Source organism: Xenia sp. Carnegie-2017, unplaced genomic scaffold (genome assembly GCF_021976095.1).
Source record: "Xenia sp. Carnegie-2017 unplaced genomic scaffold, XeniaSp_v1 HiC_scaffold_20, whole genome shotgun sequence".
Lineage (NCBI taxonomy): Eukaryota > Metazoa > Cnidaria > Anthozoa > Malacalcyonacea > Xeniidae > Xenia > Xenia sp. Carnegie-2017.
In genome coordinates this window covers 1,834,854-1,851,128 of record NW_025813483.1, presented here as the reverse complement: position 1 = coordinate 1,851,128, position 16,275 = coordinate 1,834,854, and the positions used below count along the sequence as shown (strand labels likewise).

At 36.2% G+C, this 16,275-nt stretch overlaps 2 protein-coding genes and 2 long non-coding RNA genes across 13 annotated transcripts in view; 3 read left to right on the top strand and 1 right to left on the bottom strand.

Annotated features, from left to right (window-relative positions):
* The window catches only part of LOC124442031 (pre-mRNA-processing factor 17-like), a 98,826-nt gene that overhangs the window by 36,943 nt on the left and 45,608 nt on the right, over window positions 1–16,275 (top strand). For 4 of the 8 annotated variants that reach the window (XR_006947068.1, XR_006947067.1, XM_046992531.1 and 1 more), the window contains exons 1-5: window positions 6,983–7,018; window positions 7,127–7,253; window positions 7,566–7,827; window positions 7,948–8,123; window positions 8,231–8,324. The exons of 1 other annotated variant lie outside the window; for it this stretch is intronic. Coding sequence is in view for 2 of the 7 variants with exons in the window: in XM_046992531.1 (XP_046848487.1) it covers window positions 7,217–7,253; window positions 7,566–7,827; window positions 7,948–8,123; window positions 8,231–8,324 (569 nt within the window). In the remaining 5 variants the exon portion in view is untranslated. 3 more of the 8 variants (XR_006947071.1, XR_006947069.1, XR_006947070.1) reach the window with 3 other exon arrangements.
* Window positions 426–981, top strand: LOC124442141. Its single transcript, XR_006947156.1, has 2 exons — window positions 426–660; window positions 733–981. It is a non-coding gene; the product is annotated as an uncharacterized LOC124442141 (long non-coding RNA).
* LOC124442133 lies at window positions 1,550–2,778 on the top strand. The gene is made up of 2 exons (XR_006947149.1): window positions 1,550–1,669; window positions 2,471–2,778. It is a non-coding gene; the product is annotated as an uncharacterized LOC124442133 (long non-coding RNA).
* Window positions 3,072–4,671, bottom strand: LOC124442060. 3 transcript variants are annotated; one of them, XM_046992584.1, is made up of 4 exons: window positions 4,503–4,671; window positions 4,085–4,294; window positions 3,876–3,976; window positions 3,072–3,794 (listed from the first exon to the last, which is right to left on the bottom strand). In XM_046992584.1, exons 2-4 carry the CDS (start codon window positions 4,203–4,205, stop codon window positions 3,468–3,470), a joined length of 549 nt encoding a protein of 182 aa, XP_046848540.1. In that variant the 5' UTR covers window positions 4,206–4,294; window positions 4,503–4,671; the 3' UTR covers window positions 3,072–3,467. The 3 variants fall into 3 exon arrangements, with proteins under 3 accessions (XP_046848540.1, XP_046848541.1, XP_046848539.1); XM_046992585.1 differs by having other exon boundaries at window positions 4,483–4,559; XM_046992583.1 differs by having other exon boundaries at window positions 4,085–4,671.

Here is a 16,275-nt window from a genome sequence, read left to right as displayed (position 1 = left end):
CCAATACCAATTTAAAGTTTTATATCTAACGATAAAGTTTAACGTTTTGAAAGGTCTTTTCATACTTATATAATTTCAACATGTCACGGTTGTTTATTAAATAAAAACAAAATTTTCCATAACTTTTAACACGTATGCCTTAGCAACAATGAGTTAGACGTTAGTAACGTCAAATTTTGAAACTATTAACAAACGTTAATTGCAAATAGCTGTAAAACACTTGTTTCGTTTTAAATTTGTCTGTTTTGTACTATTGTTGTTTTATAAAAGAATTAAATGACATTTTATTGTTTACAAAGGCTTATGCAAACCTCGGAGACGTTTGTGAGAACTTTTGAGACTTTGACTTGCCTCAGCACTGATCATTTCTCAAGTTCTCCTAAAGGTCTCCTTGGTTTTCATAAACCTGTGAAAACACTGTACACATCTTAAAGTAGCTGTCTTCTTCACTTGCAGGTCTGAGGATGAAGAGGAAATGGACTGGAAACCACCTTTACGTATACCTCAAGTGAATGGTCCTGGTGATGACGAGGACTCCAGGGGACATGTGTAGTCAATCGATTTTCACTCCGCTAGAGAATCTCGAAACACTAAACACGCGTGTCTGCGTGTAATCTCGCGTGTCTGGATGTAAGATTTGGCTTTAATTATTTGCTTCAGGTAGCGTTCCACGTTCAATGGTAACAACATACATCATCTTAATGCAATTTTATTTGTTTAATTCCCACGCAGGCAGAAAGTTCTCTCCCATCCTAAATGTACAGCAGCCGTTCGACAAACATCATTTAGTAAAGATGGAAGGTAAATTTTACATGTTACGTTTCATCTCACGGGAACAATTTCTTTGTTTACCCATGTAAAATTATTGTTTTTTGAATATTTTTCAAAGTCAAGGAAAGCATGTGAAAAGAACATAGATAACATTTTCATAATGATAAAATAACATGTTTTTCTCATTAAAACTTTCACTTTGCGAAGATATTTTACTATTTGTTTTCCTGTGGCACATTTTTCATTTATCTACCAAGAGCCCATTTCCAACGCGAAATTGAAAGTGACCGTTTTCGTTCATTGGTCATTGAGAAATGGTTTTTTGCGAGATTTTAGAGTTGATTTCACAGTATTTACACCTTGTAAATCGTCAAGTTTCTTAGAGCAAAGTCCACTATGACTGGATGGTAAATAATTTGCACAGCGAATATTTATATTACAACAACCTTAGCGGTAGTCATTTGACTTTGAATTTTCTGTTGAAGTAAAACACACGAATTTAAGTATGTTAACGTTTCTTTAATTGACGTCATAACTAAAATTATTATTGTGATTTGCTCCTTAGGAGCATGTCACCTTTCACAAAGACAACAAGTAATCCTTCAATGCGTTTTTAAGGCCTGTTTCAAACAACGCATTTTACATGCGCCCAATGCATTTAAAACAAAAGATAATGCGATAAAATTCCTTATTATCTTTTGTCTTAAATACATTGGGCACATTTATGATGCTCCTTACTTCGTGTATGGATTGGTATCGACATGTTGAATAGACATCGCATAACGGCATATGTACGTATGAACATTTACATTAAAGTGATTGCACTATAAAAATGGACTACATTCTACGAAGATGGAAAACAAGCGAGTGGAAAAACACGATCTATATCTTGTGGTTTGTAAGTTGAGTAGATATAAGTGTTAAAATTAACTTGTACGAGTAACTGCATGAGATAAAAAGGATCCTGATGGTCTATCTTTATAATTTGAAACTTAACCATGAAAAACACCCAACTTAAAAAAGTGTCAATAAAAGATGTCACGTGCTGTGAGAAAATAGCTGGCTTTCACTCGCTACATTTTAGTAATTTTATTTAACGTTAATTAAGACAAGTGCAATGATGCAAGTAGGGTTCATTGAATTACTAAGATAAAAATTTTACAATTAATTTCAACGATACAACGTAAAAACTACGCGGTGAAAAAAAGGAAGAGACCGACCAAGTCGCCTAAATCAAACTGACCAGAACAACCCTTGGGAATCAGGTATTAAAGTTTTGTTCTTTTCAATATAATTAATTTCTGTTTTTGTTCCTTCATTATGCTGACATTTATAACGTGTTTTTTTATAGAGTAGCTATGTCTGTAAGCCTTCTAACTGGACAATGAATAAACGACGAAGTCGGGCAGAAACACCAAGAAACCAGCGTCGTTATTATAAGATTCACACTTGCTAATTTATTTATCCATAAAGTCTATCAGTATAAAGCATTTTCAAATTCGACCGTTAAAAATTTCCGTATAACTAAATGTTCACAATTGTTAAATTTTTTGACAAAACACACGAGTGAAAGCCAGCTATTAATTAATGAGACAACATAGAGAATTTCAATGGAATAAAGTCTAGCAGACATCAAAAATTATTTTTATGCAAGTCATAACGTCTCTTTAGTCATTTCATTTTTAATTGTTATGGACAGGTGAATGGTCAGGTCCCTACGTACTGAATAATTTTTATACATGATTTATATATGGCTGCTATTAGTTTTCGTTTTTCGTCTATTGATTACAATTTTTGTTAACACTCTGCACTATTTCATTTTTTGTGCTCTACAAAAATTTGCGTTTCTTTTGTACGAACAAAAAATATTTGCTGTGTCAATAGCGTAGTCAGCCCACATTTTTATTGCTCCGTAAATTTAAATTTTTTATACGACTGTATAAGACGCACGATCTGACTACGCTGCATGTTAAAGTAGATCATCGGGATCATTGAAAACAACAAAAATATAAAACATTATAAAACACTACAAAAATTTGAGGCAATTCTTCTAAATTTTTTCTTTTATTGGAGGGTTTTTTACCGGATCCGCCGGTTTTCCCTCCCATTTCATTTTGATTTGGAAAAAAAACAGTGTCCACATTTGGGGCCAAGTGAAGACATTTGTCATAACATTATTTATCGTAGTTATCATGAATATTCACGTTTCTTTTCATTTCTTGGCTTTTGGGTACATCTCCCAAAACACTGCGTTTATTAAATACAATGGCATACATTTAAAAAAATTGGCACGCAATTCATACATGTTGGTAGCCTGCAATTATTTAGCTACTGAATGAAGTAGATTTAATCAACATAGTCAAAATAAAATTATATATTTAATATTATTTTACGTCAAACTTTTTCAAGATTTGAAAATGCCATTTAGTTTTATGATCAAGTAATTTTCTAACCCTGGAATCCAATGTTTTACACAGTAAAAATAGATTGGTCAAAATGACCAAAAAAAATGGTCATTTGAATGCACCTGAGAAGAACAATTTTTATAGGTCAAAACAACCAATTCCTAAATTGGTCAAAAATACCAAAAACAAAAATGGTTAAATTAATGGTTAAATCAATTTAGCACATTTTTTGCAAACACAGAATACTTAAAATCTCTACTACATGCCATTATTTAACACTACAAAAGTTTTCTACTTCATAGAAGAAATAAAATGATCGACAAAAGTTGGCAATTGAGCCTTACAATTGCATTTTGAATTTAAAAGCAAATTTTCCAAAAGGATTAATACATTTTTGCAATGTCCATTAACACCTTTAGCATACTCAGCATTAAAAGTATAAAAAGAACTAAGTAAAATAATAACTGCGTTGACAATATTTTCCGTTTTCAGCTTTGCCACAATCATCCCCTTAGCCACCAACATTATTGAATGAATGTTTCTTAATGTTTCTGTTGATAGGAGTCCAGGAGACGAACTTTTGTTAATGATCTCTTGAACTTCCCCCAAGCTTTTACCCTTCAACAGAGATAAAATTATTTATCAATTTTTTCACACATTTATGCAGAAAATATTATTTGTGACAATATCAACTCTTACATCAACAATGTCCCAAAATAGCTTTTTGTTCATATCTCGATGGGTGCATTGGTCATCTAACACATAAGGCAAACATGCCATTATACACCGGTTCTTGACCTCTAAAATAATCAACATAGCATAGAATGAATATATTACCATTATCACTCTCTAAAGCATTAACACTTCAGTATAAATAGGGATTTTAACTTATTGATTTTTACACCAACCTTTCTCATCTTCAACTTGACAATCCTCCAGCTCTTCAAGGATACTGCTGACATTCTTTTGCTTTGTCTTTTTAATAGCAGACAGCATTTTATAATTGTGCAAATTCCATCGTTCCTTCATAAATTTCTAGTGAAGTTTCATTTGAGGAATCATCTGATAAATATTATGTGGTTCTAAATTGAAAAAATCCACGCCGTCGACTTGATTAGCTTCAAAAATATAAGAAGCAAAACGTCAATGAAATTACGTTATTGCTGTTGGGATTCTCTAAAAGCGCTCGACCAAATCTGCCTGCTAGCAAAACGTAAACAAGGCAAGTCATCTATAAATCTAATTTTGAGTTATTTTCTACACTAGATTTATGCACGAGACAACAACCCTCACACATGCGACCTACATTTCAGGATGAGACAATACCTTTAAAATCTTCGACAATTTCATCCAATTTGTTGTTTTTCAAAAAAAAATATTGTCAGCGACAGATGATTGTTTGTTGATTTCCGTTTGGCCCACAATACAAGAGTTTAAACGCTTAAATGCACTTCAACAAAGCACAAGAAGTTTAGAAACACGCCACGCGACTACATACATCGGTAACAGGAAGTCAGGCACGTGCCGCTTTGCGTAATGGGATCTCATGTGACCAAATCGACCAATCGCCGCCAATTCGCAACTAATTGGACAAAGAAATGCACTTAATGACAGTTAATATTGATCTGATTTTACTCATTCATTGCTCTAACAAACGGTAACGGAGTTGTCACTTGACTAGTGACGCAAGAATATTCGTAAAAATTCAATTAATTATGCCACGATTGTGTTGTCAGGTATGTGCAACGTTTTTTTCAACGTCTGTCGCTGGAATGTTGCATCATTTGGTCGCTGTTCATGAACACGATGCCAGATTGCATATTTCTGCGAAGTGCCGGAATGTAATTCAACCTTCGCTAAGGTAAGCTTTTGATTCTTGATACGACACTGATTTGATTGTTATTTGTTTAAAATATTTACTTATTCAGTGCGTTCAAGGATTTGTTGTTTAGGTTAACTCTTACAAAAGTCATCTTAGAAGAAAGCACGCCAATGTTGACTTAAACTCACGTCATCTATGTTGCGTTGAATCAGCGAGTAGCACTCACAACAATTTTTGTCCTGATGAGGATGGCCTTGAACTCTTAATTGATGAATTCAACAGGGAAAATGAACTTGATGACTCTGTTCAAGCAATGGAACACAAAAAGGCTCAATTTCTTCTAAAAACAAAAGAAATCAATCTGCTCACACAAAAATGTGTGGATAACATTGTAGAAGATTCCACTGAACTTGTCCAAGGAACAGTCAAAGCATTTAAACACGGTTTGCAAAATTGCTTAAAGAAAGCTGGATTAAATTATAATGATGTGCCAGGTCTTGATGAATTATTTGATGAAAGACACGCTATCTCAAATCCATTCAAACATATTTCCACAAAGTATAAACAGAATGCTTATGTTGAGGAACATTTTGGCTTAGTTGTAAGTTTTATTTCTATGTTTTTTGACTTTTTTAAGAATGTTTAGAGTTTTTGGATAAACTTTTTTGAGATTTTTAACATATTTGAGCCAGCTGCTCTTTAGTGCTTGTTATGCATAATCATTTTAATTGTAGCAACCCAGACGAATTAAACTTGGACACAGAGTTGTGAAAAGACGTTCAAGGACTGCGTACTAAGAGGTTATTAAAGATGACAAAATCATATACATTCCACTATTAAAATCCTTGGAAAAAATGCTCAATGTAAAAGGAGTACTTGAACAGGTCTGATTGTTAATAGCATGGTTGTGTTTTTTTTTATGTTGGCAAGTTTATCAAACTATGACAACTACATCTTTGCAAGTACCCATATCAATAACAAGGTTGCAAAATATTAATACATGTTCTATGTATAACCATAAAAGGAACTTTATGTGTGTTTTACTGTGTTAGTTTCCATGAAAGCAAAAACAATGATGACATGCATTTATTAGAGCACATTTCCAAAAATATATTCCAATTATTTCATGAAAATATGAAAACATCCTGATTTTATTTTGAAATGTCTGATGGTAGGAAGGCACCCATCCTACCACCAGAAATTTCCATTGCTGGTTAATAATAAATTTAATTTATTAATAAATTTAATATTTTCATTCTTCGATTTCAATTTCATCTAAACCATGGTCATCTTCGGCAACATAAACATGATGATGTGATTGAGGATGTTTGCGATGGCCAGTATTTCAAAACCCATCCTCTGTTTTCCAAGGACTCAACTGCTTTACAAATCATGCTTTACTATGATGAGTTGGAAATTGCAAATGCCCTTGGTAGTAAAACTGGAAAGCATAAGTTAGGTAATAGTTTAATGACATCATAGTGACTAAATCAGTCACTCAAATGTAAAAAAGTGTATGAGCAATGAAAGGCTATAAGAAGCTCTTATTACATCATATGCCATTATTTCTGTATGACAGGAGTTGTTTACTACACAACTGGAAATATTGATCCTCGATATCGATCCCAGTGTGATAACATTCACCTACTCCTTATGGCAACAGTTCCAATTATCAAAAAATATGGCATTGACATTCTCTTGGAGCCTTTCATGAATGACCTTGAATACCTTGAACAAGTAAGTGATCCTATTTATTGTTTTTTAGCTTATTACCTGTTATTGATAATTGTGCAGAGTAAGTAGTTTGATAAAATTGCTTAAAATTAACTGTCACACTTCTTTTTGAGGATGGTGGTCACCAGTTCATTGTTAAAGGTGAACCTATGTCATTTTCTGGGACTATTGTGTTGGTTTCTGGAGACAATCTTGGATCACAACTCATGGGTGGATTCAAAGAAGGTCCAGGTGCACATTTGAAATGCGGCAATGCATGGGGACCACTGAACAAATAAAGCAGAAGGTATGTATGTTTATGATAATACATTATTAACCTGTTTCAACATAGATCAAATGTTTTATTATGGTTTTTAGCAGACCAGGAACATACACTTTAAAGTAAGTCTTTCAGTTTTTAGAAAATATTTTACACTTCGAACTTGTGCTGGTCATGACCGCCAATGTGAACTGATTGAAGAAAACCCAGAACTGAAAAAAGTATATGGGCTTTGCAGGAGATCAATTCTTCGCAACTCTAGGTATTTTCATGTAGCAGATGGCATGCCAGGTGATGCAATGCATGATATACTAGAAGGAGTACTTCAGTATGTATGTAAAGATTGCTGAAGGACTTCATATTTAAAGAAAAATTTTAACAGTGGAGCAACTTAATGAAAGAATTAACTCTTTTGATTATGGATATTTTAATGATAAAACAAGCCGTCACCAATCACCCGGACAACTTTGAGGAGTGAAAACAATAGTTTAAAGCAAAAAGGGAGGGTGTAGTGATTGTCACAAGCATTAATACCATCACCCTTGATTTAAATGATTGCTTTTTCTTTTTATAGCAAGACAAATGTGGTGCCTTGGAAAATTCCTTCCTTTAGCTCTCAGCGGTGCCATTCCTCAGGATGAAGAAAAGTGGATGCATTTTCTGTTGCTCCTTAAAATTGTTGACATTGTTTTTTCACCAATCACAAACACTGATGAACTTGCTATCCTGGAAGGATACCTGAAGAAATTTTTGTGGAAATTCACCCAGCTTTATCCTGGGGTTTCAGTTATACCCAAGATGCATTACTTGGTTCATTACCCAGCTCATATTTACAGGTATGATTTTGCTGGTTTGTATCTTAGTTTATAAATAAAAATATAGTATGTAACTCAAAATGCATGTAAAAATTACATCATTGGTTTCCCTCTAGCTAACATGAGTCCTTGATTTTTGAGATTTGGACCAATGATTCGGAGTTGGTGCATGCGATATGAAGCAAAGCACAGTTACTTTAAAAGATTGGCTTCATACCTTGGAGACTTCACTAATGTTGCACTTAGCCTTGCTGAAAGACATCAAACCAGAAGTTGCTATCTAGGAAATCAACCCATTGCAAAAAAGCCTAAAATTGGTAGGATTTTTTTGAATAGATTGATTTTAATTGTAAAAACGAAGAGGTCAATTTTTAGTAACCTCTCTAGTAAGATAATAAATTGATGTTTGTTTGTTTCTCTTTAGATTCTGCAAAAGAAATTGTTGCTAAGGATAGTGAACATTATTATTTGCTCAAAGAGAAGGAACCTAACTTAAGTGACATTAGTATTTTGTCAAGGTAAAGTACACATAGTGATTATTTTTATTACAGAAGATGGTGACTATTGCGAGAAAAAATTGATAGTACTTTATAAAATGAAACCATGGCTATAATCTGACTCTTAGACAATTTTAGATCCAACCCAGATCCTGTGAGTTTTGCACCCATTATGCGCTTAATTTGCGTCTTAGTAAGCATAAGCATGTCAAGGCCGTCAAGTGCTTTTTTGGTAAGTCGTATAGTCACTCCGGTTCCGTCTCTGACTGCCTTTGCCAGGTTATTTTTCTGAGCCGTTGAAAGTGTAACGCCGTGAACTGTGTAGTTATTACGTCCACCGCGTTTAGCAGCTGCACCACCTTTCCTAACTACACCACTACCAGCAACTGCTTTTTGAGTGCTGCCGGTGATAGCACCTGATATAGCTGCTAGGCCTAGAGACGGTAACACTTTTGGTATGTGTTTAGTGACCGTAAGTATGAGTTTTCCAATAAGATTTCGAATAAAGCTACCACCTTTTTATACTCCTTGACCCAGGAAGATAAATACCAGCGTCTTTAAATTCCTGAGTGATTACTCGCTCCTTGGCGGGTCTGAGAGCTTCAACAAATATTGCGTTATTAATGTCCGACATTTTTGTGCACATGCAAAACAATATGCGTATATAAACAGTCGAAAAAATTTTTGTTTTTTTATCTTATAAATTATTTTTAAATATTAACATATCACATCAGACAAACAGTCTAAACGATTATGTCCATTTTACCGTTTATCCCATTAAGTCGAATAAATCGTTCGCTAAGCACCAAGCAGAACATGTTATACTCATTGCTGCCACCAGCATTAATCGCGCTACGAAAAGCTTGGTTCAAGGTCCAACGAATTCTAATGTTTGTCTCCTTTTTTTCTCAAAACATCGGCATGATGACTTACATCAAAATGGTAAATAGGAAACATGCTTACAAAGTCTCCTAAGCTTACTTCAGAGCCTGCATCTGGATCGCTGTACTTCATTGCAGCGTCTCGAAACATCATGAAGGCTCTGCTGTAATTGCTGTTAGCAGCTGTGTAATTAACATCAAGCTCTTTTTCAGGATACTTTTGAGTGTTATTGATCTCAACATAAATTCGACTTAAATTAGCATGGTCAAAGGCATGTATAGTTTGTTCTTGATTGTTAAAGCGTCCAGCGTCTTGGAAAGCCACAAAGATGTGAGTTGGTAGCTCTTCACTACTGTTTGTTGTTACAAACCACGATCCAAAGGTCTGATTAGGGCCAAATCGTTTTTGGTTATACGACTTTGCTCGAAATACAGCATGCGTGTGTATCCAGGGACCAACTTGCTTTCTATCATAGTCTTCACTTCGATTGAAGGCCTGATGTAAGGAACCCAAAGCGAAAGATAATTTATCTTAAATTTTCCAGCACCAACCCCATTTGCTCTATGAAGTGTGTTTTCAGCAGTATCGCGAGTAAGGTTCAAAGTAAACTTTACACCTAAGAAAGCCGAGTCAATGTCTTTGACGAAGCCCAAGATGTCGGCGAAAGGAAGCATCATGGTGACGTCTTTAGCACCGGCTCAAAGCTGGCGGCGAGCAGCAAACATAATGTTGAAGTTAGGGTTTTCTGTTGCGTTAAGATCTAAGTTAAAGTGTTGCCGAAAGAGGGCGCCAGTCACACCAGTAGCATAAGGCACACCAGCAGCTGGAAGCAGCTGAGCGTTGGTTCTGTTCACAAACTTATTAGGATTAGGTGAACCAGTCCCAGTGTCGCGGTACCAGAAAGCGTTTGTAGCAGTGCTCCTGAACGAATCATCCGATACAGTCACAAGCTGCATGATAGTGTTGGCAATTGGAGCAAACTGATTTACCTCTTCAACAGTCTTTTTGTTAACTTGGAGCTGAATCGTTTGAAACAGGCTCCAGACACCATTTAGATAGATAGATAGATAGATGATTTATTTCTTAAAAACTGGCAGCCATATTGCTGAAATACGTTTAAGATTACATATAATACATACATAAATAAATTAACTAAATTACATCTTCAATGAGTTAAAAGTTATAAAACTATTTCTAAAACGTTTGGTATTAAAGTTAGTATTGAATGAAGATTGAGTCCTAAGTCCATAGTTGAACATTCTAAACGAGGAGGCAAAAGGTCATGAAGCTTATGTGAGGAATCTGCTACTATCTTTTGAAACAAAGCTGTTGTTATATCATTCCTCCTTTCGCTAAGGCGTTGTAAATTAGTAAACTGCAGAGCGTTTTCATATTCTTGATGAGGCAGGATTATTTTTAATGCTCGCTTTTGGACTGACTCTAGGTTATCTGACAGATACAATGTCAGACTATTGTGGAAGACTGGGCAAGCATACTCCAAGACAGGTCTTATACACGTTTTATAAAATTGGAGCAATTCCTTGACTTCGATATTTGCTCGTTTTAGTTGAATAAGATAATAGAGGCGTTTACGGCATTTCTTAATTATTTCATTTACGTGGATGTTCCACTTAAGGTTACTGGCTATAACCAATCCCAAAACTTTCGCGTGTTGGACAGTATCCAGTGTAATGTTATTGATGGTAATTGGTTGAAGGTCATTGGTATTAGATCCAAAACAAATTCGCATTTCTTTACATTTGGTTTCATTTAACTGGAACTTATCACGCGAGATGCTGTTCGCTAATGTGTCCATTTGGTTTTGTAAGTTACTTGTTTGATCTTTCTCAATTACTTCACTAACAGTGGTATCGTCCACGAATTTCCACATTTCATTATTTGGTAACTTGAGATCGTTAATCATTATCAAAATAGCCAAGGCCCCAATTTTGTGCCCTGCGGAACGCCTGCAGGTACGAGTTCCCACTCTGAAAAGCAATCGAATTTCAGCTTTACTCTTTGTTTCCTGAAGGAGAGGAAATCCATAATCCAGTGTAGAACCCATTTCGGTATATCAAATGAACGTAGTTTTCAACCAATAAGTTATGATCAATCAGATCAAAAGCTTTCTTGAAATCCAATAACAACACACGAACGGCCGCCCGTTACCATCAGTTGCTTTATTCCACGACTGTAACATACTAAGTAAAGCTATAGTTGTGCTTGAATTTGGAATTGCCCCATACTGATTAGAGTCTATCTTCTTAAGTACAGCTGGCTTGACATAATTTTCCACAACAAACTCCTCGGCTACTTTTGATACAATCGCAGTAAGTGATATAGGCCTTAAGTGTTTATTAATATCTCGTACAGGTTTCTGCTTTGGAATCGGTGTAATATTTGCTTTTTTCCATGATTCTGGTAACCGGGCCTCTTTAAAGGAGCTGTTTATAATATCTGCCACGGGAGCGGCCAATAAATCAGCATTCTCTTTTAGAACCCAGGCGGGAATACCGTCTGGGCCAGTTGCTTTCCTTGCGTTAAGAGCTGACAATTTGTTAAAGCGACGTTGTCGTTGTCATTATAGTCAGCGCCAGCGTTTGTTACTACACGACCCCTAACCTCAAGGACGGCTCTGTGAAACCACAGAAGCATGTTATTCTCTTCGGTATTTATATTAACATGTTTCTTGTCGTAATCTTGATCGCGGGGAGCAATTTTCGCGTATTGAAGACGCTCAATAGAGCGATCGACAACAGGCTCGTCAAAGAGTCGAGGTGCAGGAGATATGATGTCCGTACTCATTGCTATAGTTGTTGTACTTCGTACAGTATACATATATCAAAAAAAATTTTGTCTGCTATTATATCATAAATATTCAATTCAGCAGACATTTTTAAGCGTACATCATACCATTACCAGAAACTAAGTTGCTTAGAATACCTAAGTCTCGAGAAGTTAGCTGTTGCTTAGCAACACTTTCAGCGCGGGATACTAGCGCTTTTCTAGCTTCTGAAGTTCCAACCAGCTCATTAAGTTTAGATCTAGCTTCTTTCGTTAAGGCGCTCACTTTTTGCGCGCGTTTTTGCGCTACTAATACCAGCTTCAGCCCCAGCACAAGTCACTGCAGACGCACGTGATTTAGCTTTTCTAGCCACTCCTTTAACATTCCCGCGGGCAAGATCGGCAACAAGACTGCTTACGTTTTCAGGCGAGAACTATTCTTTTACAGTCGATATAACAGCCTCTTTGGCTGCTGTAGCCGTGTCACGAATTGCTTTTTTACCAGCCGCCACGGCCACATTCTTGATTTTTGGAGCAAACTTACCTACGCGAGATCGTAAGGCTGCAGCTGCGGACTTCCACGCACTAAATAGCGCACCCTTCGCTTTACCAGCAAGGTCCACGAGGTTTCCTATCAATGATCCCCCGACGAATTTCCTACTTGCTTGAATTATCATTATTAAGTATATTATACACAGAAAATAAGCTGTTGTCATCACAACAGCTTTGAATCCGAATCCGCTTATGAGCGTGTATAATCACATTTTCGGACGGATGTTTAAAGTGTAAGTTACTTCCTCACCATTTAAATCATTCTCATTTCCTGACTGATCAGTGATGTTCATTTGCACTCGAGTAATAAGGTTAGTTTCTATTACTGGTAAATAGGTCGGTGGACTGGGTCTTATTTTCAACAAACGTCCTGGTTCTCGGTTTGGAGTAAATGATTTAATGACATCACTATAATTCCCGTTTACTATACTTTAATTAATAAGCGAGCAGTGAATATGGATCTTCTGTACATCTGTAATGTTAATTCGATTCTGACTTAAAGTCTTTCCTCTAGTAATATCGCCTCCATCCACAGAAAACACCAAAATAGGGCCTAAGCTGTTATCTGTGTCAAAGGAAACTACAAGGTCACCTTTAACAGTAATCTCAGATTTAGATGTGGGAATATTTACTGAGAGCACAAAGGGTGGATCACGTCTTGCGGTTTCATCTTCATGTGCGAACTTTACCCCCAATGCTTCCATAGCATTTTCAATAGCTTGATTGATTTCGGGAATAATAAATTTACACTTTATATTTATGGTGTTTATCACTTCAGTTGTGTCTTGTCACACAAACATTAAAATGTCTAACGCAACTGAAACTTCGGTTCATGAATTTGAATCAACAAACGATCTCTTTCGCCGAGCAGTAGAAGTATACTTACGACGAAATAGAGAGAAAAATTTTGAAAAATTCCAACTAGAATATAATTGTAATGCTGAAAAAATACTCATATCTTCTTGGAACTATTCAGACGTAGATAAACCTACACGTGAGGCTCTCGAAGCTTTGCTACGTCCGGCAAAAAACACCACGCCTGTTGTGTAAAACATCATAGAAGACGTGAAAAACATAAAAAACGACTAGAAATTCCAGTAGATGTGTCCACTCAAGTTGGTACTTCAGTCACTGGAAAAAGAGGTTCAGATTGGACCAAAGTCGCGATGTGTGAAAAAGGTGAAGAAGATTCTTCTACAATCACCATCGAAACTGCTGGATTCTACCAAATATCATTAAGTGGAAAATGTTTTACAAGTGCAGGGGCGCTACGAGTACTTCAAACTCCTAGCAAATTACTTGTCTTAAGTGAAACAAAAACACATCGTATTGGTGATATTAACTCTGAATGTAGCTATAGCGATTTTATAGATGTAGACTTACCTGCTGATGCAACATTAGTTGTTCAACAGATGGGAACTGCCAAAGTAATTATCACACTCACTATAGAAAGTATCATACCCGAATCTCCAACGGTTGTTTGATGAAGATTTGCTTCACGAAGCGCTAGACGAGTCCGAAGGCTTTCCTTCATTATCTAGAACTGAATAAGAACACTTCACGTTTGGCAAAGGGGGTAAACCGGCCGCTGGAGGCGTCGAAGTTTCAGTTTTTGGAGGAATTGCATTTAGAAACTGAAGTGCGTTAGAGCGTATTAACGCTGGGTCGCTCATATTTCCATACGCAGCTTCCCAACCTACGGAATTTGTTATAACAGGCGGTCTAATTTCTATTACGTCATTAGGCTTAATATGTCTACGCTTACATGGTACCGAAGGAGGTTCAGATGGAGCTGTATTAGTACGCTTTCTTGATGTAGATGCTGGTGGTTGAAAAGCTTCAAGAAATGAGTTTAGAGCTCTTCCACTTCTGTTTATATAGTAGCAGAATCTCTCTAACAGTGTCCATCTCGATTCTATATACTATATAAATATTATTCTTCTAATTGTATCGTACCTGTCTGTATTAGCAGCCTGGTTTGTAATTTAAGATGTTCTCTTTGTCTTATTATTATATTATTCAATTTTTTCTCTCTTTCTCTTCTTTCTTTTTGCCCTTGTCTTTTCATACGTACTCTTTTGGATTCACTATTCATCTTACAACGTGCCCTACTATACGCTTTTTCTAAATAATAGACCCCGACTGCCGGCTGCGCGGGGGGTGGGCCGGCCGTCTTTGGCTCTTGGCGTTGTCCAGGCTTTGACCTTCGCTGTAATTATGCTAGCATACGTACGCGAACTAGGATTGGGGCACTTAGATTTGTATATAATGGGTCCCAAGGTGTGAGGTGAGCCAGAAACGACGCTCTGTATACTACTCATGCAATGGATCTATAGCCACCCAACGTACGTACGCTGGATAATAAAGATGTTTAAAAAAGGTTTTTGTTGAATAAATACTTTTTGAACAGTCATATGTAATTTTTTGGTAGTTATACAATGTAGTATATGATGAAAATTAATGTTATATATACGTGGGTAATAGCCGCCCAACGTACGTACGCTGGATAATAAAGGTGTTTAAAAAATGTTTTTGTTAAATAAATACTTGGTGTAAGCTTGGCAACTCGATGGAGCACATGGCTTGCCGATTTTGAAATGTTTATTACCTCGAGTGAAATTAAAGATAAAAAGCAACAACGAGCATTACTTCTCTGTCAAGATGGTTCACGCATTCGTGAAATATTTCGACAGCTCAACGATACAGGCGACGACAGCGAATATGAACTTGCTAAAACCAAATAAACGGAATATTTTGAGCCTCAAAAAAATCGGCGATATGAAGTGTACAAATTTCGCGAAGCCAAACATGAACAATCAGAAACGTTAGACCAATTTCATACGCGATTGAGAAAATTAGCTCAAACATGTGCTTTTGATGATGTTGACTTTGAGGTGGAACAACAGATAATCATGGCGGGATCTTCTTCGTGGATACGAAAGAAAGCACTAAGAGATCCCGAGTATAAACTCAGAGATATTTTGCTGGACGGCCGTAGAGATGAGCAAAGCACTTATCAAGCACGGAATATCGAGTCAAAGGACAAAAAATAACGACATGTTGGCCACCATCCAACCTGAATCTACGCGAAAATGTTATTATTGTGGCGGCCCATATTCACATCAAGACCACGAAATCATTTATGTAGCCGGGAGAACCAGTTTCAAAGCAATGTAAAGTATAAACTAAAGCAAAAGCAAGACATGAATGTCATAGCAACGAAAATGACTCATCACTGTCCATATCAGTAGTAAAGACACCAGTAGAAATGACTCATTTACTGTTCTTATCAGTTGTAAACACTTTAGCCAAAAATGTCTGGTCATGTCATTCACTCCTGAACATTGATACATACTTTAAAGGAGGGTGTTGCCCTAGAAATATATTCCTAATATAAACTTTTTATAGTTTGTACACAATTTCTTTAATGTTCAAGTAATGTTTTAAAAAAAAATAAGAAGTTCCTTGCAAAATGAAATTCTGTTGCACACAATGCCAGAGTTTTTCAAGATACCCTTGGAATAAATGGCATAGCAGACTCTTTATTTTGGGTAGGAGGCACATCTTCATATATTCATGTTCTGCCACATTAAGTTCATTTGAAATCCATTGTTTTCAACAGATTAAGACATGCATATATGAATTTGTGCCCCCCCCCCCCCAATTAACAAGTATCCTGCGCCACTGCTGGGATTTTTTATATATTAGTAAATCTGGTAGTCGGACAGTTAAATGTGTCATTTTCACTTCTGTC